This window comes from Labrus bergylta, chromosome 23 (genome assembly GCF_963930695.1).
Source record: "Labrus bergylta chromosome 23, fLabBer1.1, whole genome shotgun sequence".
Lineage (NCBI taxonomy): Eukaryota > Metazoa > Chordata > Actinopteri > Labriformes > Labridae > Labrus > Labrus bergylta.
The window spans coordinates 8,368,405-8,395,852 of NC_089217.1; the positions used below are offsets into that span (position 1 = coordinate 8,368,405).

Consider the following 27,448-nt stretch of genomic DNA (forward strand, 5'->3'; position numbering starts at 1 on the left):
TAAGTACCAGTATTCAAACACCTGAAAAACCTCTTGGGTTTAGTTTTTGTTTTTAAATAACCTTTTCTTTTTCTGTTGAATCATAAATGTATGTATGTATACACATATTAAGATTAATAGTAATGAGAGAACCTTAGCAGTGTAACTTCATTACAGGCTTAAAAAAAAAATTCTACTGCCCTCTTTAGATTCAACGATGCATTACATCAGGTCTGGCAAATAGTTTTCTCTTGTTCTTTTCACACATGCATAAAAATCCTGAAAGTTCCCAGAAATTGTCGAGGTGAGCTGCATGTGTGAACACAAACGGACACATATTTCACCCCGACTTCAACTGGAATTCTTCCCGCAGGCCCCCTTGTAAAATTACAAGCGGACAGAGTGATGTTGTTCATACATTACCATAGTGTCATCATGGTGTTGGACTCGATTGCTTTGTCGTCGTTTTTCCTTTTTCCATCAGGTCTTGCCTCCTGAGAACCGAACCCTAACCCTTTCTGATGCATATTAGAGATTAAATAAAAACATGTACAATGTATAACCAAGAAAAACTAGTTTTGTGAGATGCCTCTTCCTCTCTTTTAGCTCCTTTGGGCTACGTGTCAAACTTCAAGGTGACATCTTACACCAGTAACTCCATTGATGTGGAGTGGAGTCCTATTGTTGGAGCAACTGAGTACAAACTCACTTGGAACACAGGTGATATATTAACACGTTTTTTACCCCTTCTGCTTTACCACACTATTGGGATTTAAGTATCTCACTGTTTAAGAAAACCTTGTTAAAGCCTTTATATGAAGTATGTGTCAAGAAAAGCTTTTAGAAATAATGTTACACACTGTTTGTAAAACTGTTTTGTATATCTTTGCATTTGTACTTTTTTGTGCGCAGATGACAGCAGCCCTCAGTCCAGTTACCTGGACCGCAGTGTCTTATTCCATCGCATCGGAGACTTGAACCCTCAGTCCACCTACACAATCACCATCTGTGCAGTGTACGGCAACTCAGAGGGTCCCGAAATATCCTTATCCCAGCTCACAGGTACAGAACTGAAGAGATGTCTGGAAGGTCTTCAGGACGTGCCGCAGCAACCGTGTGCTGTCTTTGCTTGACTGACATATAATGTACTTTGGACTTCTTATTTTTAACCACAGTTACTGTCATTGTCACTCCGGGTGAGCAGAGCTGCTTTCTTTTCATCACCGTCACCTTCAAAGTTAAAGCCCCTTGAGTCAAGTTTAACACACTGGCAAATGATACAGTGCATATAAAAAGTTGTGCTAGGTCATCCAGTAATTTAGGTTTCATGAGATTTTATATGGTTTACTATTTCCGTACAGCTTACGTGGTTATGTTTTGTTATTTTACAGCTGCTGACTCAGACTCAGGGCCAATCCAAGCAGTGAGGGAAGTGAAGGTTATGGACATTGGAGTTAACTCCTTCTCCCTGACCTGGAGGAAAACACCAGGGGCATCTGGGTACAAAATCTCCTGGATCCCCTTCCTAGGTAAGAGACCACAAATACCATTCATGCTTTATGCCCAATGCTCACATAAATGCATGCACCCAATTATTTAACAGATTAATTATACACGTAGACATAACTGTTAAACTGCTGAAATGTAATATTTTCTATTCTAGGCGGTGATGAGAAGTCCCAGGTAGTATCAGCTGCTTCTACCACCTTCACAATCAAGAACCTGCAGGAGAGCTCAGCTTATAAGATCCAAGTGTCCTCCATGGTGGGCAATAGGGAGGGAAGTCCAGTCCTGGTCACTGCACGCACCTGTGAGTCCTGCATGCCCCAAACAGCAATATTTAAATAACTGTTTTAACACAAATTAATCATAATAGGTATTTTAAATCAAAGTGAAGACTATTTTTCTTTTTCAAAGATTTGGACTCATGTTACCCTTGAGCTTTCTTTCTCCTTTAATCAAGTGGGTTTTTTTTTTTTCTGTTGCAGTGGACCTCCCGAAAGTGAATGGCTTTGCTGCTCTTAACACAACAGACAGCAGCACTATCCTAAACTGGACGCGTGTGGCTGGTGTATCTGGATACCTTCTCTCATGGAGGCACATATCAGGTCAGAGTTGAACTGGCCAGAAGTTTTGCCTTCAATTTGCCATCCATTAAAAATCAGCTTTCTCCGTCAAAGTTAGGCCAAAACGTTTGCATAGAGCTCTGTCATTAGCATTGTCTTACCAGTTTAAAAAAAAAAAAAAACGATCGCTACTCTTTTAGATTTTAGTGTATTATGATGTAATAGTCATCGCTCTTTCTCTGGGTCCTTTAGGGTTTGAAGTGGAAATGAAGCATGATGCATAATACACATTGTTTATTAAGCGGCGTCATAAGCACCCTATTTTGAAAGCAAAAGTAGAAAGAAATAAAAACCTTTAAGAAAAAAAAATCATGTTTATAAAACAAGCAGACTGATAGGCATTGTCTGGATGAGGTTATTATTTTTATAACAGTCTATAATGAGTAAGTTGCAACAATGTGTTGCATTAAATAACTTGTTGCTGTGGTTGTCATTGTATTCATTTTTAAGTAAAGACACAAGCATAATGTCGGGATATGAACATTTCTCAAAAGAAATAAAAATCCAGACAATGTGTAGTTATTTGTATATGTATTCACACTGATCTATAACTTCACACAGCCTGGTCTCTTATGACATCATTCCTGTCATCCATCACTTTTTGATGACCTTGAGTGCTTGGCGTATTCATTCATTGCTTTAGACTATAATGTATTCCATACAGAGTCATGCCATTTCTCAAAACTCAATCAGTTCAAGCATCACCTCAACAATAACTTCTCCTGTGTGTGTCTTTACAGTGCTGGACACAAAAACAGAGACCCTGGGCCCTGGCTTCAGCTCCTATAAGATCAGAAATCTGCTGTATGGAAGAACTTATATATTTACCATCAGGCCCTTGTATGGAGAAATGGAGGGCCCTATCAGCACTGTGTATCAGAGAATATGTAAGACACAGGATGTACATATTCTTGATTTATATCGAGATTATTATTTTTTTTCGACTTTCTTGTATCCCAACTTAAGACCTTTAGCTTGTTTGAGGTTATTTTGTATCACTCATGAAACTTATAAGTGATAAGTTACTTATCATTGTGGCTCTGTGCATCTCAGTGGGACAGGATCCTCTTGTTGCAACAGTCCAACCTGTGCCAGTCACAGTCACCCCTCGCATCACAACCGCCTCCATCAAAAACACCACCATCCACCAGACAGCCGTTAGAACCACCCGGCACCCCATTGCAGTGCCACCAACCAAATCCATAACCACCAAGAAGCCTCCAGGCCAGCCAAGTGTCACTGAAGCCAAACAGGCAGGAGTCCCCTCCATTCGATCAAGCACAGTCAGTACACAGACCAAAGCTCCACAAAAACCAGGTCCCTTACGCTCATTCATACACAGATATTTCTAAAGTGTGACCTTACTTGAACAAATTCAATTGTGAAACGTATTCAGTGATTGTTTCTTTTTCTTTAAAGCTTGTAGTAAGACAAAAGCAGACATCGTTTTTCTAGTGGATGAGTCCTCCAGCATCGGGATTGACAACTTTAACAAGATGAAAGACTTCATATTTCGAGTGGCAACTTACTTCCCTGCCATGGGTTCTCAGGCCACACAGGTTAGTCCCTCTATTGAAACAGACTTTTTATTACAATCCTGCTTGATGTGGCCTGAGGTGTATACTTTATTTAGTCTTTTTGGTCTTATGGCAGATAAAAATTGGAATTTATTATTATTTAAACTTTATTGAAAGACGTTGCATTGCAGAATAACTTTGCAGAAAGGATAAACAATGAATAATACACAATGGCTTGTGATTGGCTCCGTTCTGTACAGGTCTGTCGTCAAAGAAGAGGCACCAAAATAAATATGTTTTCACTATATTTGAAGCATATGTCAAGATTACTGAGTAAAACAAAAATGTTGATTTAAAGCTTTGATGCATCACATCTGTCTTAGGAAAGATGCTGATGCATGTTTTCTCCGTTCCTCTCTCTCTGCAGATAGCTGTGGTTCATTACAGTGATGAGCCTCGAATTGAGTTCCGTCTGAATGACTTCAAAGACAGAACCTCCGTGCTCAGGGCGATCAGAGCACTGCGCTATGTAGGGGGCAACACTAGAACTGGTATGTATTACTCGTGTGCACACTTCTTTTTGTTCGTCTGCAGGCTGTCATGAGATTGATTATAACAGTAATTCAAGTCCTGCTGTCGATGTCACCGCCACTAACAGGTTTCTATCTTGCTGGTCTACAGAAAACTTTAATTACTAATAAGCAGCCTGTGAGTCACCTGTATTCTGTTATCAAAGTGCTATCAAGACAATGTTTGATTTATTGATTGAAGGCATACCATGCTTACACTCTGCTGCCTGAAATACTGCCATGCAAAGGCGTAAATTTAATCTACCAGCGTCATCAGCAAAAGTTTAATTAATTTGTCTTTGTACCTTTTTACCCGCAGGAAAAGGCATCAGCTACGTTCTGCAGGAGCTGTTCCAGGAGTCTCTGGGGATGAGGCAGGATGTGGCCCACATACTGGTCCTCATTACCGACGGCAGAGCTCAGGATAATGTGGTGCCACCATCCAGAATTGCACGTGCTCTGGGTCAGTCACATGTATTATAAAAGCTAAAAAAAAAAAAAATGTTATATAAGCACAACTCAGCGAAACAATATCATGTCTATGGATGAAGGTTTTGCCTGTAGTATCGTGTACCGATTCTTTTTTTTCTCTTTAGGTGTCAGCGTCCTCGCAGTTGGAGTTTCTAACGCGGACATTGATGAGCTGAATAAAATCGCTGCACCCACCAGCTACAAAAATATCTTCTTCTCACCGAGCTTTGACGACTTCCCAACTATAGAGAGAGAATTTATCAACAGCATCTGTAGCGAGGAGCTCCTGTCCGAGTATAAACTGAATGATGAGGCAAGAAAGTACAAAACGTCTCGGAATTTTCCTTTTATTTGTCTTTACATGTTGACATGTTATAGTTAAATTAGACTGTTGAGCAGAGTTGTTGAGTTGAGTAGAATTTCTAATAACATTCTATATTTGTGTATTTGTTGTAGACAAATTTGCAGCTGAAAATATGCTTCTGGTGATTGAAATGTAACCAGATATCTCCCATAGTCACAATATTAAAGTTACAAATGTAAATGTAATGTGAATGCATATATAGAAGGTGTATAGGACAGGTCTATGAAAGCACATCTGGACATAATGAGGAAATCACTTTTTAATTAACTAACAAGGACTCAGTGGGTGAAAATATTCCAGCAGTCATTGACTTCATTTTGACGTCAGAGTCCTGTGAAAGTGTGAAATTAGCTGCATTTCACAGCCATCCCTGCTACTGCTCTGCAATGTGTTTGAAGGGTCCAGTAATTCATTAAAAACTTTTTGAAATGTTTTTATTTTCAGTCTGCTCAGTTAGACACTCCGACTGAAGACCCCGAGGAGCTGCTTAAGCCTCAGGGTCCCTGCACCTCCCAGTGTGCCAAGGTAAAAAAAAATCCTCCCTCTCCTTTCCCTCAAACAAGTGTGTAATGGGGTAGAAATGACCACAGGACAAGAGCATTCATTCGCTATACACGTACAGTTACTAATGCTTCATCATGTGTTTTTTATTATCTCAGGGCCAGAAAGGGGAAAAGGTGAGTTAACTAAAGTGTATTAAAGATTCACTTGAATTAAAAAACTGTATGCAATGACAGTGTTACTTATTTGATTTTTTATTACAGGGAGATGGTTCTGGTTTTGGAGGTCTGGTATGTATTTCTCATATTTCCATGTTTACATTATTTTATCTGTTAAATAATAAGCAAATACTTATTTCCCACTTCAGTATTCGTTTGGTCTCTCTGTTTTGCCTTGAAGTACCTTTATGCTTTTCATGACATGACATAACCTTTATTTAATAATCTAAATCTTAGAATAAAACTGTTTTCTTTTCTGTTCACTGTTTTTGATGTAGAGATTCAGACAAAGCCCTGGGCAGTATGACCCCTTCACTTCTTCAAAAGGAGAGACCGGAGAAAGGGTAAGAAACACAGTTGTGGTAACCTTAATCCCTGATGATCATTTATTTCAGACTTCTTGATCTTTTAGGATCTGTTTTGTTGTATACATGTAAAGGGAGCACATTATGGTATAGCTTACCACTCTCGGTCAGGGAATGTTCCAGCTTGGCATTTTCAAGAGTCATCTGAAGCTGTGACTCAGAACAATCCCGATCCGTGGCCATGTCTAAAAATCAATTTTTAATTATGCCTACATACATACATCTATGTAACTAACCCCAGTGCAAGACTGCATACATAAACAATTCTGTGTATCTAACCTTCTGCAATAGTATGCCTGTATATGCAAACTCATATACAATATTGCTATTTGCAATCACATCAGTACTTTAAAGTCACAGGCTCCAGGGCAAATGTGTAATTCACACCACACAGCCACTTTATATGCTTGTATATGTGTCTCTGTCGACTAATGAACAATGTATGTTGTTGTTTGATTTTTGCTTGCCATTGTGGTTTTATGTAAATGTGTATACATACCAAGCGGCCAAGGGGCTACAGATGGAAATAAGCCTATGGAAATATTTTAGGATTACTGTTGAAATTTGCAGATAGGAGTTATAAAGAGTCAACTTTAAGAATAGAGGAGGATTGCATTTTTTATGTTGTATATCATTATTTACTAGTCAACAATAGTTTAAGAATTATGTGGAGATTATTTTAAATAAGAGGTTCCATACAGTCTGTTTACTGTTTTCACTCCTTTAGTCATTTACAGTAAATCTTAACACAACTACTCCATCTTCATAGCTCCATTATATTAAAATACAGTTTTATTTATTTCTTCATATTCCCCTCTCACCACCCTGTGTCATCGGGCTCTACTGCGCGTGTTCATTCTTTCATCTTCCTGCACAGTCCATAATGTTTTTTATTTGACAGGGACCTTCTGGAACAGATGGAGTACCTGGGTTGCCAGGACGACCAGGAAGAACTGGACCCCCAGGTTCTGCCGGCCAACGGGTAACTCAATTCAGAAAAAGAAAACCGCATACTGACTTTGTTATAGTTTATTTTGTTCAGGCCTGACTTTGAAAATTATATTTGTTGTTCTTTTTGTTTAGGGCACTCCAGGCGTTCCAGGTGATATGGTAAGAAATATGATGATGAATAAAGTCTTTATGAGTTATTAGAGTGAGTCAGCCGACTGCTATTCACTTCATATAAAAGTGATGTCCTGACTTTGAATGTAGTCCTTGAGCAAAGCTACATGTTTCCTCTGTTCCCTTTGCTTTCTTACTGTAGAGGTAAACAACAACTAACCCTAACCCAAAACTTTAGCTAAATATAAGACAGCTAAAGGAATGTAGCCATTTAATATTTTTGAATTGGCAACTTCTAATTTGATGGCACTGGTTTACATTCACCTTTAACTTTGAAGACTTTTTTGTCAATTCTCATTTCCACCTACATGCCTCTAAATCAAACCTGTATATTTGTTACAGATCTATCAGAATAATGATAATCATGTCCACTATAGCCTATATATTTTCATCCCCTCCCCACGGGTTCATTGATGGACGGCTTGGCCTCCCCCCCCCTATCCCTTTCCAAGCCCGGGGCAGTCTAGGCCTGTGAAGGCTGTTTCGTCCTGAGCCGGGGATCCGGCCAAAGATTTCTGCCTTTTAATAAGGCAGTTTTTTCTTACCACTGTAACTTTTGCTGCTTTGCTAAAGTGCTCATGATGGATAGGCCGGGACTTTGTAATATAGCAATAAGTAAGGTCTTTTTACCTGCTCTTTGTAACATAACAATGAGTAAGGTCTTTTACCTGCTCTTTGTAACATAACAGTGAGTAAGGTCTTTTTCCCTGCTCTTTTGTAATGTTAACAGACAAAGAGTAAGGTATTTTACCTGCTTTTTGTAAAGTGTCTCAAGATAACACTTGTTATGAGTTGACGCTATACAAATAAAAATGTATTGATTTAATTGATTGATTGATTGATCTAATAATCACCCTTTCTCTTTCTTTCCCCGGCAGGGGCTTCCTGGACTCACTGGTCCAAAAGGACAGAGAGGAGAGAGAGTAAGTCTGACCGCTGCTTTTCATTTAGATTTAATTTCCGATTGCTTTTTCCAAGATATGAGCTGAGGACATGGTTGCAGACAAGATTGATGTACTTTAATTAAAAGGACCGAAGTGTTACAATAACAAGAACAACAGAAACAATGGAATTGCTCTGTTGAGAATCCAAGCTCATGCTTCTTGTGTGTCCTCATAGGGAGAGCCTGGATATGTCATAGCTGGAGCAGACGCAAATTATGTTCCTGGACGGAAAGGAGAGCCAGGATCTTCAGTGAGTCCTCAGCAAAACTGTCTTAGGGTTTTGGCTATAGTGAACTGAATAACAACACAGAAATGATTATGTATCACAGGGACCACAGGGACCTCCAGGTGTACCAGGGGTCAATGGAGCTCCAGGTCTACCTGGCCAGCCAGGGCCATCAGGGTCACCAGGAATATCTGTTAAGGTAAAATTAGATCAGATGTAAAAATTCAAAGTGAAGAAATAGGCTGTAAACACTACAACAGCATAATGATGTATCTGTTTGTATTTTATGTATACAATTTTAGATAATGTAGACTTTTTTAAGTTAGGCAGTAAACCAGAGTTTTTTCTTTTGTATGCACTTCAGGGAGATCCGGGGGAACCGGGAGAGAAAGTAAGTGGGTGCTACTTTGCAAGCCTTTTCAGTCTTTTTTAAAAGGATGCATTGAAACATTTTATTTACAGCGTCATGTGTTTTGTATCCTCTTGATGTTTCTGTTTGTATCCTTTTAAAGCCCTTTGTGACTCTCTTTTTGAAAGGTGCTAAATAAAGTTATTATTATTATTATTATTTTCTATTTGTATAATAAGCCTTTTTAATACCTCAAAATCAGATATGATCTACTATGAAAAAGGCATTGCTCCATTTTGATCTGATAAGGCTTTGATTCTTTTTGTAAAGGGTCTACGTGGGAAGCCGGGCGTGAATGGAGACAAAGGAGAGTCGGGGAGAGATGTAAGCCCATGGTTGATACAATGGTTAAAAATGAGCAACAAGACATTGCATAACAAAAATAAAAGATTTTTCAGAGCCACCTCCGAGAAAATATTTTGCATCTTTTGACACATATGTCTCTGTCTTCTTCATTTCTGCTGTTTCTCACACGCACACATATGCAAACTTCTCCAGGGTATTGCAGGTTTGCCTGGTCCCATTGGTATTGACGGGGTTCCAGGATTGCCAGGAGAGATTGGACAGAAGGTAAAGCGGTGAATAACAAAAAGAATACAACTTCAGTGACCAGTGTATAATAAACACATGTATCTTGGATGTTAATTTTGCAGGGGCAAGAAGGAATTGGCATTCAAGGTGTTCAAGGTCCTCGTGGAGAGCCAGGAGAGAAGGTGCATCACTTTTTACGCTTTAGTTTCTAGTTTCTAGTTTCTTTAGTGTTTTTCTAGATAATTAAATAAATAAAAAATGATATTTTTGCTTCAATGTTTGAACTTTTTGTTTTGCAGGGAAATCTTGGCCTAATGGGACCAGTTGGCCCAAAGGTAGCAGACATTAAAATCTGAACATAAAGTTGTCGATTTGTTTGATTGCTTTGTTTCTATATATATATATACATATATACATATATATATATATATATATTACAGAAAAAAGAATGTAGAATAATGCTTTTTGACTTATCCTATAGGGTGATCATGGAGAGCAAGGCATCCAAGGAATCCTTGGACCTCGGGTCTGTTATCAATCATTATCTCCTGTTCAAAAAGCAAGCAAAGAGTTTCTGCATATTTTAGTCATGAGTGCATATTAATTACTCGCTGCATAGTTTGATGAGCGTTTGATGCAACAATCAAGGATGAAAAGATTCAAAGACCAGTGATTTATTTTTACCTGCAGGGAAAGAAGGGATTCAAAGGGGAGCAGGGGGACAAGGTGAGGTCATCCTACACACATTGTCCACTCTCTCTCTCTCTCTCTCTCTTCAATAGGCTGAAAATATTCACTCTATACTTATTAAACATCACTTGCTGCAACAAAGAGTAAAATCGAGTTTATGTGAGTGTTTAAAAGCATTTTGCCTTTTTAGGGAGAACGAGGAGAGATGGGACCAGTCGGACCACTAGGACCCACAGTGAGTGAGGATTACATCTCATACGAAAAGGGCTGAAATAACTTAAATAAATACAGTTTATAGACATTTGAGCGACTTGTGTTCTTCCTGTGTTCTGGAACATGTTTCAACACAAGTCCCACATAATAATTCTGCTACCACATAAGCACATTACAATCTACTTTCTAGCTTTTTCTTTGATGGTGTAGAAAGCATGAGGCCGATAACAGAAGTTTATTTACGACCCAATCTGAAAACAGTTTAACAAAACACAATTTAAAAAACGTTTCCTAATATCTCCAAACAGACATTTAGGGTAATCAATGAACACATGAGGATGCCATTTTCAATCAAGATCAGGACTCTATTGTAGATGGTTATGATTACATACAATCATGAGCCAAATAATCAAACCTCTGCGGATAGCTTTTGCAAATAAGCAATTCCGTGCTGCATCAGTGATTTTTTTGTTTGAGGAAGTTTAGTCTTTTGGAAGAAACTAGCAAAAATAAATGCAGTCAAGAAGACCCTCTTCCTCTCTTTTCGGATACAATTTTCTATCCCAAATGTCTATTTGTATATATGAAATAATGGAGCGCTGGTCATGGATGTAGGTTCAAGGGTGTTAAAGAATGTATAGCTGATGATACATTTTAAAATTACAGGAACATTGGCAGAGTGCCTTTAGTCAACTATCAATCATAATAAAAACTATAGAGTCTAAAACATATTTGTCATGTTCCTTTTTTTTTTTTTTCCAGGGACTGACCGGGCCATTGGGGTTAAAAGGAGATGAGGGTCCAAGAGGTGTCCCTGGAGATCCTGCCAAGGGCGTAAGGAAACAATTCATCTAATTTTAACAAAAACAATGAAGGAACTTGATGCTTCATCCCTTCTCTGCCTTTTTTTTTTTTGCTTCACAACAGATAATTGGCCCAACTGGAAAAAAGGGTGCTAGGGTAAGTAACCAAAGTCTTTTTCTTGGTCTATTTGTCCAGATAAAGTTTGCCTGGGTTCATTTTTAACATCTCAGAGGTTTATAGCACTTGCAAGTCCACATTTGTGCAGATTTTATTTTAGACATTTCAACAGAGACAAAAGCAAACATTAGAGTCCTTTGTCGTTTTTTTATAATTATTTTGTGGCTTTCTTGCCTTTAATGGGCAGGACAGTGGATGGAGGAGAAAATAGTGTGCAACCTAACCACTAGGCCAACCGGTCCCCCCCCCACACCACCTTTCTTGACTTTAAGCATTTCTATACCCTCGCATTAAAATCGATGACTTTGACTTCCTGTTTTTATATTCACCCTGAGCTGCCTGTCGACAGTTTTAGAGACTGATAAGCTGTTCGGATTCAAAAAAGATTTACTCCCTTGTTGTCTTGACCAATTAGTGCAAAGATTTAAGAACAATGTTACCATGGTAACCTTCAGGCTGCTGGATTACACTGGTACATTTTGTCATAACCTCACATGTATGTTTAAACTGTTTGCCTATATTCATTTTAACTAGCCGGAATGAAGAGAGGGAGAGAAGTGATTTTCTTAATTTTTTATTCTGGTGAGACTTGGTTAATTAATTGTTCCGGGTATTCTTGCACACACAGACTCGGTCCTCTGGGTCTGCTTATCAAACACAATTAAGATTTTCTCTCATTAGCTTCTGCTGGGGGACTGAACGCTCCATTGAACAGGACCTCTTTAATCTCAGTCCACAGGCGGCTGTTTCAACTGAAGAGTTTTGTTTTGGAACTTGTGTGATCATGTAGACTGGCAACCAGAATCCAGTGGATGCCCTACTGCTGTTTATATATGTGAATATTTTTTGTCATCAGGGGGACATTGGTCCGGTCGGCCCTACAGGACCACAAGGGATAAAGGGTGAACAAGGAGACAAAGGAGCAAAGGTTAATAAATACCAACATTTCCCATCATTGCATTTTGTCATTTTTATTTTTTTAAGTTGAATTTTTTCAGACCAGAGTGGAAAGACGTTAGTTCCAAATGACAAACGATTTGATCATGATCTGTCCTGCTTTACACAGGGCAGCCCTGGTTTTGGGATTCCAGGACAACGGGGAGAAAAGGGGGAAAATGGTGAGAGGGTGAGTGATCTGCACAAGAGGAATCCCTCTGTTATCATTTGATATTTGTTGTCATCAGATAATACTGGAGTAAAAAAGAACTGTTCATAACTTTATCTTTTGACTAAGGCTTTATCTTTTTTTTTTATTATTATTCACAGGGGAATGTTGGTTTGTCAGGAAAGCCAGGACCAAAAGTAAGTTTTGTTATGAAGGCAAATTGTTCTGTATTGCAATGTTTTGTTGGTGAATAAAGGTGATAAACTCACCACCAAAAGTTTCCAAGCACCTTTAATCTAATTGTTTTATGCTGGTTAATGAAATTCAGAACTTCTCAACTTAAGAGACAGATATTTTCCTCCTTGGTTGGTGGAGACTGAAGCAGAGTTTAAAAAAGAGCACAAGTCCAAATGAATGCTAATGATGCTCCATGTCAGCAATGTTTAAAAGACTGTTGGCAACTAAAGCACACGTTATGTCCTAAAACATGAAAAAGTAGATTTATATTTAAGGTTTTCAGCGTTACTTGACCAGAGGTCTTGTGTTTGTCCAGGGGCTGGACGGCTTCAAAGGTGACAAAGGAAATATTGGATTACCCGGCAATCCTGGAGTACCAGGATTAAGAGGTAAAGATGTAAGTAAATCCTGAGTTGCTGATACAGCAATTATATATAATTATACAGGTTGTTTGTATTTCTAATTTGAATTATTTCAGAAATTGTGTTGGGACAAAGCTCCTAGTTTGAATAAAGACAGAAGTGAATATGATAAATGTCTCAACAAGCCTTGATGATATATTTACTTAATAAAAGATGTATAGGTAATGCTTCTTTTCCCTTTTTACATACATGCATATGCCTTCTGTGTGTTTACTTTGTAATGTTGATGACAATTACTAAACTTTGTGTGTAGGGTGCATTTGGAACTAAAGGAGACTTTGGAATAAAGGTACAGTCTGCAGCTTTTACAGTATAGTGTTGTTGGTTCACATTGTTGCTCATCAGCATTTATGTATATCAATACAGTTATACCTTTTTTGGATATATCGATTTAGCAACTTAAAATCTTTTTGTCCTCACAGGGAGAACAAGGACCCCCTGGAGAGCCTGGTGACAGAGGAATACGGGTATTTCTTTATTGTATCTCATAGTGAGTGATAGGTTTTGACTGTTGAAAGAAATAGGATGAGAAAAAAAAAACCCTGTTTGATCACAAGGGTCCCCAAAATCAACATAAACCAAATGTTCCTCACAGTAGCTTTAAATAACATAGGTCCTGAGGTTTACAAATGAAGAAAATGAGTTTGACAAAGTGCATAGAGTGCAGGTTGATCTGAAGGAGTATTTATCTTTCTGCAAACTATCCATGTTATAGAAAGTATTTGTAGAGTCTGTATGAATTAATAAACAGGACAGTAGATATTGGCTTTAATAGCTGCCAGCTGGAACATTAAGTCAGATAGTTGCACCGATTTTTTAATTGTATTCCAATTAACCATTTGTGTCACATTACACTTCTCTTAATTTGCCGCATCACTTGAAAGCGTTTGATCAAGGCAATAATTCAGGGCCCAGGTTAACATCTTTGTTATTGTTCAGGGTCCACTGGGGCTACCAGGGCGACCAGGAGACCCAGGAGAGAAAGGAGACTCTGGGAAATCTGGCTCACATGTAAGTCCTTCAGAGTTTAATAAAAGACCATGAACTAGCCCTTCAAAGACGTGGCAATAAGGTATTATTTATACTTTGTTATCAGTGTTGTTTTGTCTCCATTGAACACAAATCTGTTTAGTTATTTTGTGAAGTCACTTTGTCCATAAATAACTGGAAGATGTGAGTTCGATCTGCAATTCTTCTGGATAATTTGTCATTTTCTTTGTTTGAAGGGTACTGATGGAAAGAAAGGAGACAAAGGGGAGCAAGTACGTTTATATTCAACCTCTCTCTCTTTCTCATTGATGTTGTTTGTACCCCATGGTTGACGCAATTCGATCATTCTTCTGCATCATTCACCTGCTATCTTCCCGTGACTTCAGTGATTAAGTTTGCCATTTTGTGTTTGCCATCCTTTGGTGCACACCTGCTAGTTTTCCTTTGTTATGCAGATATGAATTGTGTTGGCAGTGCGACATTATAATATTAACTGGGTGTCTTCTTGTCCTCTTCTTTTGATCGTGCTGCCATGGTCACAAAGGGAAAACCTGGACCTCCGGGAACACAAGTAAACAAACCTCTGTTATCATTTCTGTCTGCTCCTCATCAGTTCAGCCATGTTTGACAGGGCCGTTTGTTGTAATGAAGCTTGAACAAGACAACATCACTCTCCCATAAGATGGAGAAAATGAACGCTTGTTCTCAATCAGCTGAAATCTTTTGTCAATCAGGAAGTTAACTTTTGAAACTTTTACTTTGCCTGAGCAGATTTTGGGGGACAATAACTTACTGACCAGAGTGATCCAGGTAACTTGAAGAATGACATTCAACATGATTTGATTTCTGATTTTTTTAATGACTTAATTGAAATTTCTCTTCTAATCACTCCTTCCCTTCAGGGTGAACCAGGAGAGCCGGGTCAGCCTGGATTGAGAGGAGAAGCGGGTCTACCTGGTCCCGCAGTGAGTATCTAATTGCTTTCTAAAGTAGTCATAAAAAATATTTATCATGTGCAGAAGCAGACTGATCATGACTACCATCAATTGTAAAGTAAATCCATCAAGTGTCACATAGAGCTGAAGCACTAGGACAAAAATTCAGTCTACAACATTTCTGCAGTTTTTCATATTAAAATGAAAAACACTATCTGGTTCCCACCTCTGAAACATTGTGATATGCTGGGTTTCTCTGTCTAACATTATATCAATGTGACTATCCTTTGAGTTTTAAATATTATCCATATAAGATAATACATTTGAGACATTACTCTGTTATTTTTGGCCTTTCCTAGACCAAACAATTAAAGGATTTGTTGTCTATTAGAGAAATAATCTAGACTACAGATGAATCAATAATGAACCCAGTGTTTTGTTGACAGAGTTTAGACTTTATGGATTTTAAATTATAGCTCGTATTTTGGTATTTAGTATGTTGTAATCTATAGACTGACTTTACATCTGGGTGTAGATCAAACCCTCAGGGGGGGGAAATTGAATAATGGTCTCACTCCACAGGGTCCAGAAGGGAAACCAGGACTACCCGGATCATCTCTGGTAAGTCAACTTCAAATTCTTACTCTGCTACTACCTACCTGCCTATATGTGAAACGTGAAACACTATGTATTACAGGGTGGTTCTGGACCTGATGGTGTACCAGGGAAACCAGGAGTTAAGGTTATACAAACTTTTGCACACAGTATTACTTGAGTTCATATTTGGGCATATGGAGTATTGAATCACTTACAAAGTGTTTAATAATATCTGCAGGGTACCCCGGGACAAAAAGGAGAGCCTGGTCTGGTGAGTGAAGCAAGGTTTCTTTTAATACAATATGAAATTAAACTGTGTCTACATGATTAGTTAAAGATGAAGAAACTTGTTCACTCTAATCAGAGAGACTGTTTCTCTGTTTTAACTCGGCTGTTTGAAGCGTTTTGTTTACACGGAAATATCTTTTTAGTCATTTCACGAAAGGATTTTCCAAGAGAGAGCTGTTAATAATCTAATTATGGAAATTCAAAATACTTTTAGCCCCTTTAGTCCAACTAATAATAAATAAATATGACTAATAACACTTTTGCTGTTATCAGAGAGGAGAAAAGGGAGACCAAGGCCGGGTGGGGATTGCAGGAATTCCTGGTTTACCGGGAACTCCAGTGAGTACTGCTACTCTATTCTAAATATAAAGATGCTTGTGTCTTAAAGATTCAATACCCATTCTTCATCTGTTTTTAAAGATGACTCTCAAGTCGACATTTAAGCCTTCACATCCACATTTATTGTTGTGTCTGGTATGTTTTCTGAATGAGCATCCTGATTTCTTCTTTATTTCAGGGCAGACCTGGCATCGACGGGAAGAGAGGACTGCCAGCAAAAGATGTGAATATCATTTTGATCTTTAAAAATAAAACGATACTCTGAGTGATATAAACCTGATTACTTTTATGCTTGACATCTGAGCTAATTTAGATATTTTGCTAACATTTTAGTTCAGTTTTTCAGAATTTCATACTACTTTATTGTTTTGTCAGGGAGAAAAAGGAACAAAAGGAGAAGATGGCAAGAAGGTACTTAAAATTTAGTTCAACCTTCTTTAAATGTATAAAGTGATATTTTGAATACGTGTGTTAACGTTCCTCTTGTTGCAGGGGGAGAAGGGAAATGCAGGACAAAATGTAAGCAGCTTCGAGATAAAGAAAAAAAAAACATTTTACATTTCAAAAAAGATACCTGAGGTTCCGAATGTATATCCTCCTCTTACCTTTACAGGGTAAAGATGGTAGTCAGGGGGAACAAGGACCTCCAGGTTTGCCCGGTAGGCAGGTTCTCGTCACTCCTGAGGTAAGAACAATCACTTGTAATGCTGGGGATTTTAAAAATCAACATATTCAGAGTTTTACCTTATAATTATACACTTTTCTCATTTCTGCTAATTGTTGAGTCAAAAGAAAGAAAAGAAGAAATTCTTCTGATTTTTACTCGTTCTCAGGGCGCCACCATTGACGAAATCCGACAAGCATTCCCAATCCCGATGGGTCCTCCGGGAGCTCCTGTGAGTTTGATGCTTGCTCTCGACATGTTCGTTGATATTTATAGCTCATGAAAAATGTCACATTATTTCATCTGATGCACGACATTATTCAGATTTGGCCTGCATGGCGGCTGAGTCATCGTGCAGCGATGATGACTGTAATGCTTTTATTGTGGGCTGCAATGAGTTTTGTCCTCATCTGAATACAGATAAGCTCAGTGCCATGCATTGTAGAGGCATGTTCCAATATCTTGCTCCTCTGTTTCTGTGTGTTTAGGGTTCACCGGGAATGAAGGTAAGATGGTGATGGGGTTCATATGAAACACCGTTATAATAGGAACAAAAAACATTAGCTCTGTTGCTCATTTGCAGCTCTTGTTGTTGTGTTTGCAGGGTGATAAAGGAGAAAGAGGCGTGAAAGGAGACACGGTATGTTTCAGCATTGAGCTTCACAAATATGTATATGGAAATGACATAATTTCACTGTGATTACTTGAATGTTTCTGCAGGGAAATGTCGGAGCTCCTGGCAAATCTATCGACATGAAGGTGAATACAAATGTAGAAGTAGCTCCCCCGAGACATAGTTTCTCATTTTGCACTTTTAGCAATCTGTTTTTCTTTCCCTCTTTAGGACATTGAAGTGATGTTTGAAGCGTACGGCATCAGGGTGAGCTCTGAATCTGACTTTGACTACATTTAAAAGTTAGAAATACTTGTGATTGTATCCGAGTTTGACCTTCTCTATAAAAAAAAAACTTCCTTTCCTTAGCTGCCTCTGTTGAAGGCTTTGATTGACAGGCTACTGCAGGATGGAATAGAGGAGCTGCTTCATGTGCTCATCACGTCCAAAAAAACAAAAGAAGGAACTCACACCTCCAACGTCATCACTGAGTACACGGTACATAAACTCAAAGAAAGGAGAGTGTGTCAGAGTTGGATTAAAAAAGGAAAAATGAATAAGCAAAAGTCAAATTGTATTATAAGACACTGTTACAAAACACCGAAGTTCAAAGAAGAGTAAACAGCTCAGTCTAAGTCATTTTAATGAGTCAAATGTTAACTCACTTATTTTCTCTGTCATGAAACAAAAGAATCAAACCATTTGTAAACCTATAAGAAGTGAAAAACTTCCGTTCATGTTTTTCTCTTCAACAGAGTTCAGTGAAGTTGGAGCTTACTGGCCAGTCTCCATCAGACCTAGACTCCATTAAGGACCCTGATTTTGGCCGACAGCTTCCAGAAGCTTTTTCAGTCGTACGTTGCCTCAAAAATGTCCATCGAACCCAGGGGTGGGCAACTGGTGGCCCGGGGGCCACATGCGGCCCCCATCAACCCTCAATGTGGCCCTCAGGTCAATTTTGACATATCAATTAATTGGAATCATGAAGAAAACCTGACAAATCTGCCAACCAGAATCAGAAATCATGAAAACCAGAAATATGTCCATAATAATATTTGATCACTGGTATATGTTGAGTTAAATTTGAGACATAATTGATTTTAATCATTTTTGTATCCTACAATTTGGCCCCCTGGCAGTGAGAATTAAATGAATGTGGCCCTTGCTGTGACCAAAGTTGCCCATCCCTGATCTAACCTCTCTACTGATGTTATTTCCTTAAACAGTCATAAGTGCAGTTATCATCTTCATTCAAAGTCAGAAGATATGCTTAGGGAACACCACAAAGACTCAATATTCTTGTTAATTTTCATAAACGATGCCATCATTTTCCTATTCATATTTAAACCGATTTGACTCGAGAAACACTGAATGGTAACAGAAAAACTCCATTACAAGACTCACATGATCTTCATTGGATCTCATCATAAAAATAACATTTAAATGAGAGGAATAAAGATGAACCGCTGACAAATATTTAGAGTCATCCAAATCTATTTTAGACTTATTCCTCACCTCATTAGGAGAGTCGGAGACATATGTTGCCTTAGACCATTCTTACTTACGAGTGAAACCACTTTGGCTGATAAGTTTTCACATGTATATGATGGTTTTATCGCATATAGTTTATGAACCCTTAACAAATGTCTATTGATTCATATCTACATTTTGTTTATATATTCTTAATCGAGTGTTCTAAGATGACCCTGAGGACAACAAACTAACACATGTTGGTCTCAGATATCGTGCAGCTCGAGTGTTGTTGTTTTGACCTCTGGAGACAGACGTAGATAAAAATTGTTACAAAAATATCAGCTCTTGTTGAACAAGTTCTTCATAACATCATCAATGTTTATACATTAAGTAGATGCTTCTTGTCCAAATCTGCATATCCTCTTAGCTCTAAAAATTATTTATTTTGATGTGAAGGACCCTTCAAAGGAAACAGCGGAGAGTCCCTCTTTATGGACAGACACCACGCTTAACGGCGAGCAAGAACTGGACAGGATTGGGAAGAAGTTGAGAGAACAGGAGAAAGTAGGCGGAGACGGGGACGGAGCATTTTCTCTCAAAATTAACCAGACAGCAGTCAATTCTACTTTCAATTCGACTACGACCCAGGAGGTAAGAACATTTAACAATTAGGTATGCCAAAATTAAATGTCGCTTTATGAAATGATTGGAAACGTGCTGAGAACACTGAACATATTAATCGTTTAACTGTTAATACAGAACGGGAAAAGATTATTTCCCAGCAACAATTTCCGTTGAACTGAGTAATAACATTTATCTCATCAAGGTTTCAAAAGCAGCGTAATCCCTTTTATTATATTATATTCTCTTGTAGTCAGACTTTATACAATAGGTATAGGTAGTATAATATATCATATGATATACTCATTATGCATCTCACTTTTACAGTAGGACTTTACACCATAGGTACATTTGTTTGGAAAATGTCATTTGTAAGACAAAAACTGTCAGAAACAGTTTCTGTGTGCATTCCAGACGGTTTCAGGGTTACCAGAAAGTGTGCTGGAGACGGTTCTCCTCTCTCAGGAGGACTCTCTGAAGAAGAACTCAGGACAAAAGAAGAAGAACAGGGAACGTGGGAAGGTAAAAGCTGCACTGTGAACATGATGATCGTTGAATGAGTTTTGCCCCTGACCATTCAAAACGTATGTATGTTTACATCCATAACATCAAACATGAAATACTCCTCTGTTCATTTTTAACAAATGTAATCATAATTCTTTTTGGTTGTCTTTGATAACATAACACATAGAGTTGAAGGAGCATGCAGGTATTGAACATTTCAGCTCAGCCTTCCTGCCTTCCAGTTATTCACTGCTTTGAAGTAATGTGATTAAAATATTCAAATCAACTTTCAGGGACTTTTGTGCTTAAAGTTGAGGTACTGTAGATATAATGCAGTCAAGCACTTATGAGCATGTTTCCAGTAGATTTAGGCAAAAAAAAAAGAAATAAATGCTCACTGTGTCTACATTTGTGTTTTGTTTCTCTTTTATCAAATGCAGTATTTATTTCTTATATGTAAAAAATGCATTGTAATATTTTGCAATGCAGCACCTTCTTTTTATTTTAACTGTACACAAACCATGACACAAAATCAGTGGCTTCCTGGAGGGCAGGATATCACTGTAGCCAGACAATGTTATTTATATATGCAGCTCTTTATTGGAAGAATAACCTGACATTAAAGAACATAAAGAGCAGCACGTTACATGCTAAAGCCTAATGAGAGAATCTAAAAATATTGGATTGACTCTAACCATAGTCTTCAATACTGTCAAACATTTTTGATTTAAATAAATGAGCTGAAACATACAAACCTACCTGTGTGCTCCTCAACAAATGAGCAAAACCCATTGATAACTATAACACTAAAGTGTCATTTTAAACACCTTAATTTAAATGTGTTATTGTTTTTTTTTGATATTCATTAACTACTTATTCCTCTCTTAAGTATCTGCCCATTAACTTGCAGTACCCACTCGTAGTTTTCATACTTGATCATGAACGTCTGAAGCATGAGAAACCTTTATCTTTTTTTCTCTCCGACTGTGAACTTCTTAACCAGGGCAAAGGAAATAAAGGACGGCATAAAAGGCAGAGACAACGCCTGGTAAATGTCCTTGAAGAGGGTCCGACTAAAACCACATTTTGCCCGAACTAAAACAAAAGAAACCAACTAATCAAGCCAACTCACCCTGCAGAACCCAAACACAGACTCTAACACTGGCCTAAGCTAACATGACATTAACAATGAATAAGAGGTTTAGTATTAAAATGTAACAGAAATAATCATAATAAACTAACATTTTAGATATTACAAACATCATTAAGCAGTTATTGTATACATGGTGTGGCTAGTCCAACTTAAAGCATGCATTTGTCTTAGTCTCCATGTGCTTCTCATTATAATGATAACAGGTTTGAAACTTTTGATTAACGGGTTGCTTTGTCATCGCTTGGCTTCGTTGTCTTCCAGCCATTGACACAAATGATTAACAATGATCAGTACCAGTATCCTCCTCTAATTGTTGTCATTTCTCCTTAATCCAAAGACAAATGAGGAGGACAAGCAAGACAAAGAGGAGGGGGAGGAGGAGGAGGAGTTTTTAAAAGAAGAAGAATACAGCTATGAATATGAGGTGGGCCGTAGCCGCAGTAAATGACTAATTTGTGAGCAGTGGGAAACTTCAATTTAAAGTGATGGTTGATGATGCGTTGGGGTTGTTATGGATTTGGTGCGCTGTCGTTGTGGGTGTCTTCTTGTTAACAGACCCGTCAAACTCATAATGAGATTGTAAATTCATATATACATATGTATTGTAGAGTCTCGTCTGTGCCCACACTAAACTCTGCTGAGAGTTTGATTAATGACACACCCACCACCTGAATTAATTATTAGAAATAAATGAGTTTGTCATCACAAGCCCACTCAAGCTTCTCTGCATATCTTCCACTGGAGCTTCTGGAGGTTGCGAGTGTTTAAACGTCATCAAAGTTAGTTTTTTTTCTCTTTCTAAATAGGATGAAATTCATCCAGATGACCTGTCTGTCTCTCAGGAGAGAAGTGGCAACAGACAGGTGAGTTTGCTTCAAACTTCATGCTCTCCTCTGTTTAGCTGATAGTGTTTAAGTAAAATAATATGTTTCATGTTTCTGTCATAGCAGCTTGAAGTCCCTATATAGTCCTTTCCCCTTCTGGTTGATAAAAGGCTTTCTATTAATCAATCTCTTTTATTTCACCAGACTGCATTCTGATGGAAAGAGAGCAGAGACAGCTGAGCTCAGTAATGTCCTGCACCTGAACAATAATAACATATTGAAAGTGTTTTTCTCTTTTGTAGGAGGATCATTTACCCACAAACAGTCCGGCCCAGTTAGAAACACGGGCTGAAACCTCCAGTCGTCCTCTGCCATCCTCAACCAACAGAGCGACAGATACTACAACTAATGTAGGATGTGTTACATACCATCATTTATTATTGATTTAGATTTTCCAATCACCCAGTCTTTCCCACGCTAGGTGTTACATTTTCCTTGTTTCTGTGCAAGTTGAATCACCTTGATGATGTTTATTATTCTTTCTATGATTAGACAATGAACTGGTTTAGGTGGTGCTGGTAAAACATGTAAAGGGAGTGTGGAATGAAACTGGTTAAGTTTAATGGTAAACACAAAAGAAAATTGCAATACAAAATAATTGACATTACTTGTTTTTCAGATACACACAGACACATGAACTGCACAGGTCACTTTATATATCAATATATAAGACAAATGTTTAGGAACAATTAAGTGTTTTCTGTGTGTGTTTTTCTATGTAGGTCTTTTTCACATTAACCTTTCCACAGGCCTTACACGTATAACATTTTATTGCTTTTGTTTGAAGCTTAAAGTCTTGGTGCTGGTCTTGGTCTCAATGCACTCTGCTCTTGGTCTCTGATAGAGGGGTCATGCCTAAAACACTAATAATAAATAAAGAGACCCCAGAGCTGAACAGAAAGACGGTATGATTTTGATAAGAAACACATCATCTACATATTAAAAACACCATCGTAGGCTTATTTCAATTTGTCTGAAAAGAATAGTTTTAACTACAACCATTCAAAACACTACAGCCTGTTGGATCTCATTTGGGCTTCCTATATGATCAGAAGATATTTACATCTCATTAATGTTAGTTCTCAAACTGAAGCATGATGTTTAAAAGAAAATGAATGTAGTTAATTTCCATTTTCTCCTCCTGCAGGTTGTTTTTACAACCACAGATCCACAACGCAGCGATGAAATAGAACAGGTACTGAGCAGCAGCTGCCTCTCACTGTAAACGTTGCATACTGATTTGAACTGAACATAGTGCTTCAAAGTTTTTCCACTGTCATCTTCCTTATCTTATTTGTCCTTTATTGTTATGAGCAGGACGAAGTGTCACTACCTACACCTCCCATCACAACAGAACAACCAGACAAGGTAGCGTTGAACTTTGAACTCGCATCACAAGCTTGAATCTTAATTAACTGGATGTTTCTGGAGACTCTTGCATGCCTGGGAATGCCAATCTTCTTTATTTACACTCAAAAATGAGAGTCTTGAAAATGATGCACAAGTGCTTGAGACGTTATATACTGTTTTCAGGAAATAAAACATGCCTTGAGTCATATAACAAAGAAGCACTTGGCATCATGTTTTCAGACTTGTTTCTTCTTTCTTTCTTCTGTGAAAGTTTCACCAGTGCAAACATGTTTGTGTGAGGCTATGAACACAAGGGGAATGTAAAAAAAAGCCATCAAAGAGTTTGGATTCACAATCCAAAGCATGAGACAGGACAGCATGTTTTTTTTTTTTTTCATCTGAAGTTTGTCTGAATGGGAATGAGCTGGAAAAGCATCCTGTAGTCTCGCTCTTGAGGAGAAAATTACTACCGAAGAAAATGATTCCAGAGAGTTACTTGTAATACTCTCTCTCTCTGTTTGTTTGTTTTTTTTTTAAACAGGATTTTTCTTAATTCCCAAGAGACTGTGACTGTTTAGAGTTAAAGAAATCATAAGAAAACACACAACACACGGAAAGCACTGTGAACTGTTTTGCTGGTGAGGAGCCCTGAACCTGACCCTGAGCGTTTCATGAGGAAGGACTTCTTTTCACAAAGGGACGATGTTTTCCACCACACTCCATTTCTTTTTTGAGCGCTTTTTATTAGATGGGGCTCGTTAGAAAATCAGGCAGAAGTGACATCCCAGGTTTAAATTCATTCTGCATTATGTTTAATGTAACCTTGACTTTAGCCTGCCTACAGCTTCCAATTTATTTATTTAGACATATATTTTTCTGTTACAAGCTTTCTTTAACATGTGCAACACTTTTAGCCCACTTTTTCTTTGTCAATTTATTTCTGATATTTTATTTATTGAACCATGAAAAAAAAAAGTGTTTTCTTCTCCCACAAACACCTTTGAATCACAACGTTATTCAGACTGTTATTGTACTTTTAGCCAATTCTTGCCAACTCAAACATTCTTTTCACTGGTGAAATGTTTCTTTGTTGTTACACTGTCTGTCTAATTTTAATCTCTTTGTGCATGTATCTCTGAGTAAAACTGCTTCAACAACTTTATAGGCAAGTCTGTGTCTTCCTTTCTTACATGGTTCACCTCATGCATAACAATTATATATCACATTGCTTCAGCTGTTTGACATGGAACATTACATTTACGTCGTTTTCGGGGGCTTGACAGGTTCTTCAATCCCAAATCAGGGTTAGGAAAAGCGCCGACTGGCCAGATTCCATGGTAAGTTTCACCTTGTTTTGTAGAGGACAGTTTAATAATACACATTTAAATTTTAAAAAAGGGCAGACGTATTTACATTTTTATATCATAGGTGTTCATGCCAGGTGCCCCGGGTGGAAGAAATCGCTTCAAGGAGGCCTCCAAAGTAACTTTTTTTCAAACAAAAAAAAAAAATTATGTGTCTCCATTATAAGCAAACATGTCAACAAAATTCTATGGTCTGTCTTTATCGACCATTTGTTTGTTTCTTTATTTCAATTTCAGCATCAGTCATCTGGAGCTCAAGGTTACAATAGCTGGAATGTAAGTCAGCTACTGAGATACAAATCTAATCCAAGAAGATGGTTTGACTTATAAATGGATACATTTGTGCTTCAAAAAACTTGTTTTTCTAGAGGAAAAAGCAAGAAAATCCTGACCTCCATGCACATACAAGCAGTCAGAAGCAACAACACAGCGGGAGCCAGCGGTACAGTGATACAGAAAAAGAGACTGACATAGAAACTCAAGAGGGAGGCCAAGAACCGACTGCAGCTAAAGGACTGGAGGAGTTGGAAAAAGAACAAGAGCCAGACTACTGGGAGGAGGAGAGGAGTGGAGACTACGACTGGGAAACAGAAGAGGATGTGGACCGAGAGAGGGATGGCTTGGAGGAGGAGGAGAACCTGGAGAGGGAGAGAGAGAGGGAGAGGTTGGAGATGGAGAGGGAGAGAGAGGAGCTGGAGAGAGAGAGGGAGGCCGAGCTGGAGCTGGAGAGGGAGAGGACAGAGCAGGAGGGGGAGAGAGACTTAGAGAGGGAGAGGGAGGAGTGGGAGAAGAGGAGGTTGGAGATGGAGAGGGGCCGGGAAGGTGGTTATGGTGAGGAGACAAGACAGCCGTACCCTTACTCTCCAGAGTACTTTTCTCTCAAAGTAAGAGACAATGTAGAAACCTACATTCACTCATCTTCAGAACATTCCCAGCTTTTGTTGTTAGTTTTACATTTTAGAGATATAATGTTATAATGATTGTCAATGCTATGGCATTTTTTATCTCATAGGGACAACAGGGAGAGAACGGACAACCTGGAACAAAGGTAAAGGTCTATTTATCGTAGGGACACATAAACGGTTTGACTTGAATTTATTTTCTCCAATCTGACTTAAGTGGAATCATTCACATCCTATACTGCGCCTGTCTTAAATCCATTTGAAAAACACAAAGTGGAGTGTTTACATATTGGCAATTCTGACTTAAAGTGGCAGTTCACCCAAAATGCTCGACACAATAAAGCCAAGTGTTGAAAAAATGACACCCATTTGGAAGTGACTAAAAACCTTCAGTTTCTCGGATATCAAATTGAGGCTAGCTTCAAAAGACCCAGAAGTCCAATACACAGCCAAATTTTAAAATGTCCACGACAGCAGAAATAAACATGTTTACGGCCTGGTACCAAAAACAGTTTTAGTCTAAGTGATTAATGTCTGTATCAGCACACACTGTACAGAGGGGGGATTTTATAAACTCAACAGTTATGCATAATTGGGATCATGTCTGAACTGACTGCATGGACAAAATTCATGGTGAGTAAGATATTTGACTGATAACTGTTGATTAAAAGACAGAAGGATTCGATTTTTCATGATAAGAAAACACAATTTTTGTAAGGGTTATCGCCAACGTTTTTAAATCATTATTATCAAGTGAATATATCATTATGTGCTGCTGTATCCAGCTGTGCAGTGGCCTTTAACTATGTGCTATTTGCCAAGATACTGGCAGCATTTCTTTATGATTCATGTCTCTTCTCAGTTGATATAAATTGCATTGAGTTTTTAGGGTTTAAAAACATTAAAGATTGAAATAACTGAGTGCTTTTTCAGTTGGAACAAAGTGATATGGGGCACTCAGAGGGGGCCCTTTATAGTCCCCCTCAAACAGTCTGAGTCGCCCCTTTTGCTGCTCAGTAACCTAAAGTTTTATTTACATTTTGAACCTCACATAAACACTTCAAAATCCTTAATCTATTCAGGGGTTGGCATTACCAGAAGAGAGAGAGAGAAAAAAAAACAAACATGTTTTGTCATTTTAAAGTGAAACATCTTTTCTTTGTCAGGATTTGTTGACTCACCCAAATCGTTCCGCTGATTTAAAGTGTCATTATCATCATCCTGAGATCACAGAGCCAAAATGACAGTCGTCATATAACATTTTCCATCGGTTCATAAAAATATAATCGTCACTCTCCCCTCCTACCCACATTGCATCAGTCAGTGACATCAGAACTTCTGCGCTGTCTCGCCTGTCAGTGCAGCCGGTCGACTCCAGGCCTTTGATGTCCCATCGTCTCTATTTCTGTGTGACTGTGAGACAACAGATTAAAGCAGACATTAATAATTCCCCTTGTTGAACACGGTGTCAAGTTCTTTTTACATTGAAAATGCCTCTGTGCTGGTTTATTTTGGCTCCTGAAAAACAACGTGCTGAGGTGTGCTTTCTAACTGATGTGCTCTCCTTTCAGGGTGAAATTGGAGAAAGGGGACAAAAGGTAAATACTAGTGTCATTAATAAGCTTTCAGTTCTCTTATTTTAGAGTTAGGTGTGAAATCTAGAAATGTATATCTACAATTAAATGAACAATGTTTTTTTGTTTTTTTTCAGGGAGAACCAGGCAGTGGCCACAGAGGTCCAGAAGGTCAGGCCGGTCCTCCAGGACAGAAGGTAAGATTTA

The 27,448-nt window shown here is 38.3% G+C and overlaps 1 protein-coding gene across 4 annotated transcripts in view; it reads left to right on the forward strand.

Annotated features, from left to right (window-relative positions):
- Window positions 1-27,448, forward strand: part of col7a1l (collagen type VII alpha 1-like) — a 56,268-nt gene that overhangs the window by 16,480 nt on the left and 12,340 nt on the right. The window contains exons 15-85 of one of the 4 annotated variants that reach the window (XM_065951355.1): window positions 586-699; window positions 892-1,041; window positions 1,371-1,508; window positions 1,643-1,789; window positions 1,968-2,087; window positions 2,846-2,992; window positions 3,159-3,422; window positions 3,525-3,664; window positions 4,050-4,173; window positions 4,511-4,654; window positions 4,788-4,975; window positions 5,471-5,551; window positions 5,686-5,703; window positions 5,791-5,817; window positions 6,024-6,089; window positions 7,012-7,092; window positions 7,194-7,220; window positions 8,111-8,155; window positions 8,352-8,426; window positions 8,506-8,601; window positions 8,767-8,793; window positions 9,082-9,135; window positions 9,310-9,381; window positions 9,465-9,524; window positions 9,642-9,677; window positions 9,824-9,868; window positions 10,033-10,068; window positions 10,223-10,267; window positions 11,008-11,079; window positions 11,173-11,205; window positions 12,083-12,154; window positions 12,293-12,352; window positions 12,493-12,528; window positions 12,885-12,965; window positions 13,244-13,279; window positions 13,413-13,457; window positions 13,930-14,001; window positions 14,217-14,252; window positions 14,525-14,551; window positions 14,752-14,790; window positions 14,883-14,945; window positions 15,498-15,536; window positions 15,613-15,657; window positions 15,751-15,783; window positions 16,074-16,139; window positions 16,318-16,362; window positions 16,515-16,550; window positions 16,632-16,658; window positions 16,753-16,824; window positions 16,973-17,035; window positions 17,292-17,309; window positions 17,408-17,443; window positions 17,524-17,562; window positions 17,648-17,683; window positions 17,786-17,914; window positions 18,172-18,270; window positions 19,346-19,540; window positions 19,925-20,032; window positions 21,018-21,062; window positions 21,505-21,591; window positions 21,974-22,030; window positions 22,294-22,401; window positions 23,199-23,246; window positions 23,369-23,419; window positions 24,685-24,738; window positions 24,830-24,883; window positions 25,003-25,041; window positions 25,134-25,649; window positions 25,778-25,813; window positions 27,239-27,265; window positions 27,379-27,438. In XM_065951355.1, the coding sequence (XP_065807427.1) occupies window positions 586-699; window positions 892-1,041; window positions 1,371-1,508; window positions 1,643-1,789; window positions 1,968-2,087; window positions 2,846-2,992; window positions 3,159-3,422; window positions 3,525-3,664; window positions 4,050-4,173; window positions 4,511-4,654; window positions 4,788-4,975; window positions 5,471-5,551; window positions 5,686-5,703; window positions 5,791-5,817; window positions 6,024-6,089; window positions 7,012-7,092; window positions 7,194-7,220; window positions 8,111-8,155; window positions 8,352-8,426; window positions 8,506-8,601; window positions 8,767-8,793; window positions 9,082-9,135; window positions 9,310-9,381; window positions 9,465-9,524; window positions 9,642-9,677; window positions 9,824-9,868; window positions 10,033-10,068; window positions 10,223-10,267; window positions 11,008-11,079; window positions 11,173-11,205; window positions 12,083-12,154; window positions 12,293-12,352; window positions 12,493-12,528; window positions 12,885-12,965; window positions 13,244-13,279; window positions 13,413-13,457; window positions 13,930-14,001; window positions 14,217-14,252; window positions 14,525-14,551; window positions 14,752-14,790; window positions 14,883-14,945; window positions 15,498-15,536; window positions 15,613-15,657; window positions 15,751-15,783; window positions 16,074-16,139; window positions 16,318-16,362; window positions 16,515-16,550; window positions 16,632-16,658; window positions 16,753-16,824; window positions 16,973-17,035; window positions 17,292-17,309; window positions 17,408-17,443; window positions 17,524-17,562; window positions 17,648-17,683; window positions 17,786-17,914; window positions 18,172-18,270; window positions 19,346-19,540; window positions 19,925-20,032; window positions 21,018-21,062; window positions 21,505-21,591; window positions 21,974-22,030; window positions 22,294-22,401; window positions 23,199-23,246; window positions 23,369-23,419; window positions 24,685-24,738; window positions 24,830-24,883; window positions 25,003-25,041; window positions 25,134-25,649; window positions 25,778-25,813; window positions 27,239-27,265; window positions 27,379-27,438 (5,507 nt within the window). The remainder of the gene's footprint in view (window positions 1-585; window positions 700-891; window positions 1,042-1,370; window positions 1,509-1,642; window positions 1,790-1,967; window positions 2,088-2,845; window positions 2,993-3,158; window positions 3,423-3,524; window positions 3,665-4,049; window positions 4,174-4,510; window positions 4,655-4,787; window positions 4,976-5,470; window positions 5,552-5,685; window positions 5,704-5,790; window positions 5,818-6,023; window positions 6,090-7,011; window positions 7,093-7,193; window positions 7,221-8,110; window positions 8,156-8,351; window positions 8,427-8,505; window positions 8,602-8,766; window positions 8,794-9,081; window positions 9,136-9,309; window positions 9,382-9,464; window positions 9,525-9,641; window positions 9,678-9,823; window positions 9,869-10,032; window positions 10,069-10,222; window positions 10,268-11,007; window positions 11,080-11,172; window positions 11,206-12,082; window positions 12,155-12,292; window positions 12,353-12,492; window positions 12,529-12,884; window positions 12,966-13,243; window positions 13,280-13,412; window positions 13,458-13,929; window positions 14,002-14,216; window positions 14,253-14,524; window positions 14,552-14,751; window positions 14,791-14,882; window positions 14,946-15,497; window positions 15,537-15,612; window positions 15,658-15,750; window positions 15,784-16,073; window positions 16,140-16,317; window positions 16,363-16,514; window positions 16,551-16,631; window positions 16,659-16,752; window positions 16,825-16,972; window positions 17,036-17,291; window positions 17,310-17,407; window positions 17,444-17,523; window positions 17,563-17,647; window positions 17,684-17,785; window positions 17,915-18,171; window positions 18,271-19,345; window positions 19,541-19,924; window positions 20,033-21,017; window positions 21,063-21,504; window positions 21,592-21,973; window positions 22,031-22,293; window positions 22,402-23,198; window positions 23,247-23,368; window positions 23,420-24,684; window positions 24,739-24,829; window positions 24,884-25,002; window positions 25,042-25,133; window positions 25,650-25,777; window positions 25,814-27,238; window positions 27,266-27,378; window positions 27,439-27,448) is intronic. The other 3 variants (XM_065951358.1, XM_065951357.1, XM_065951356.1) reach the window with 3 other exon arrangements.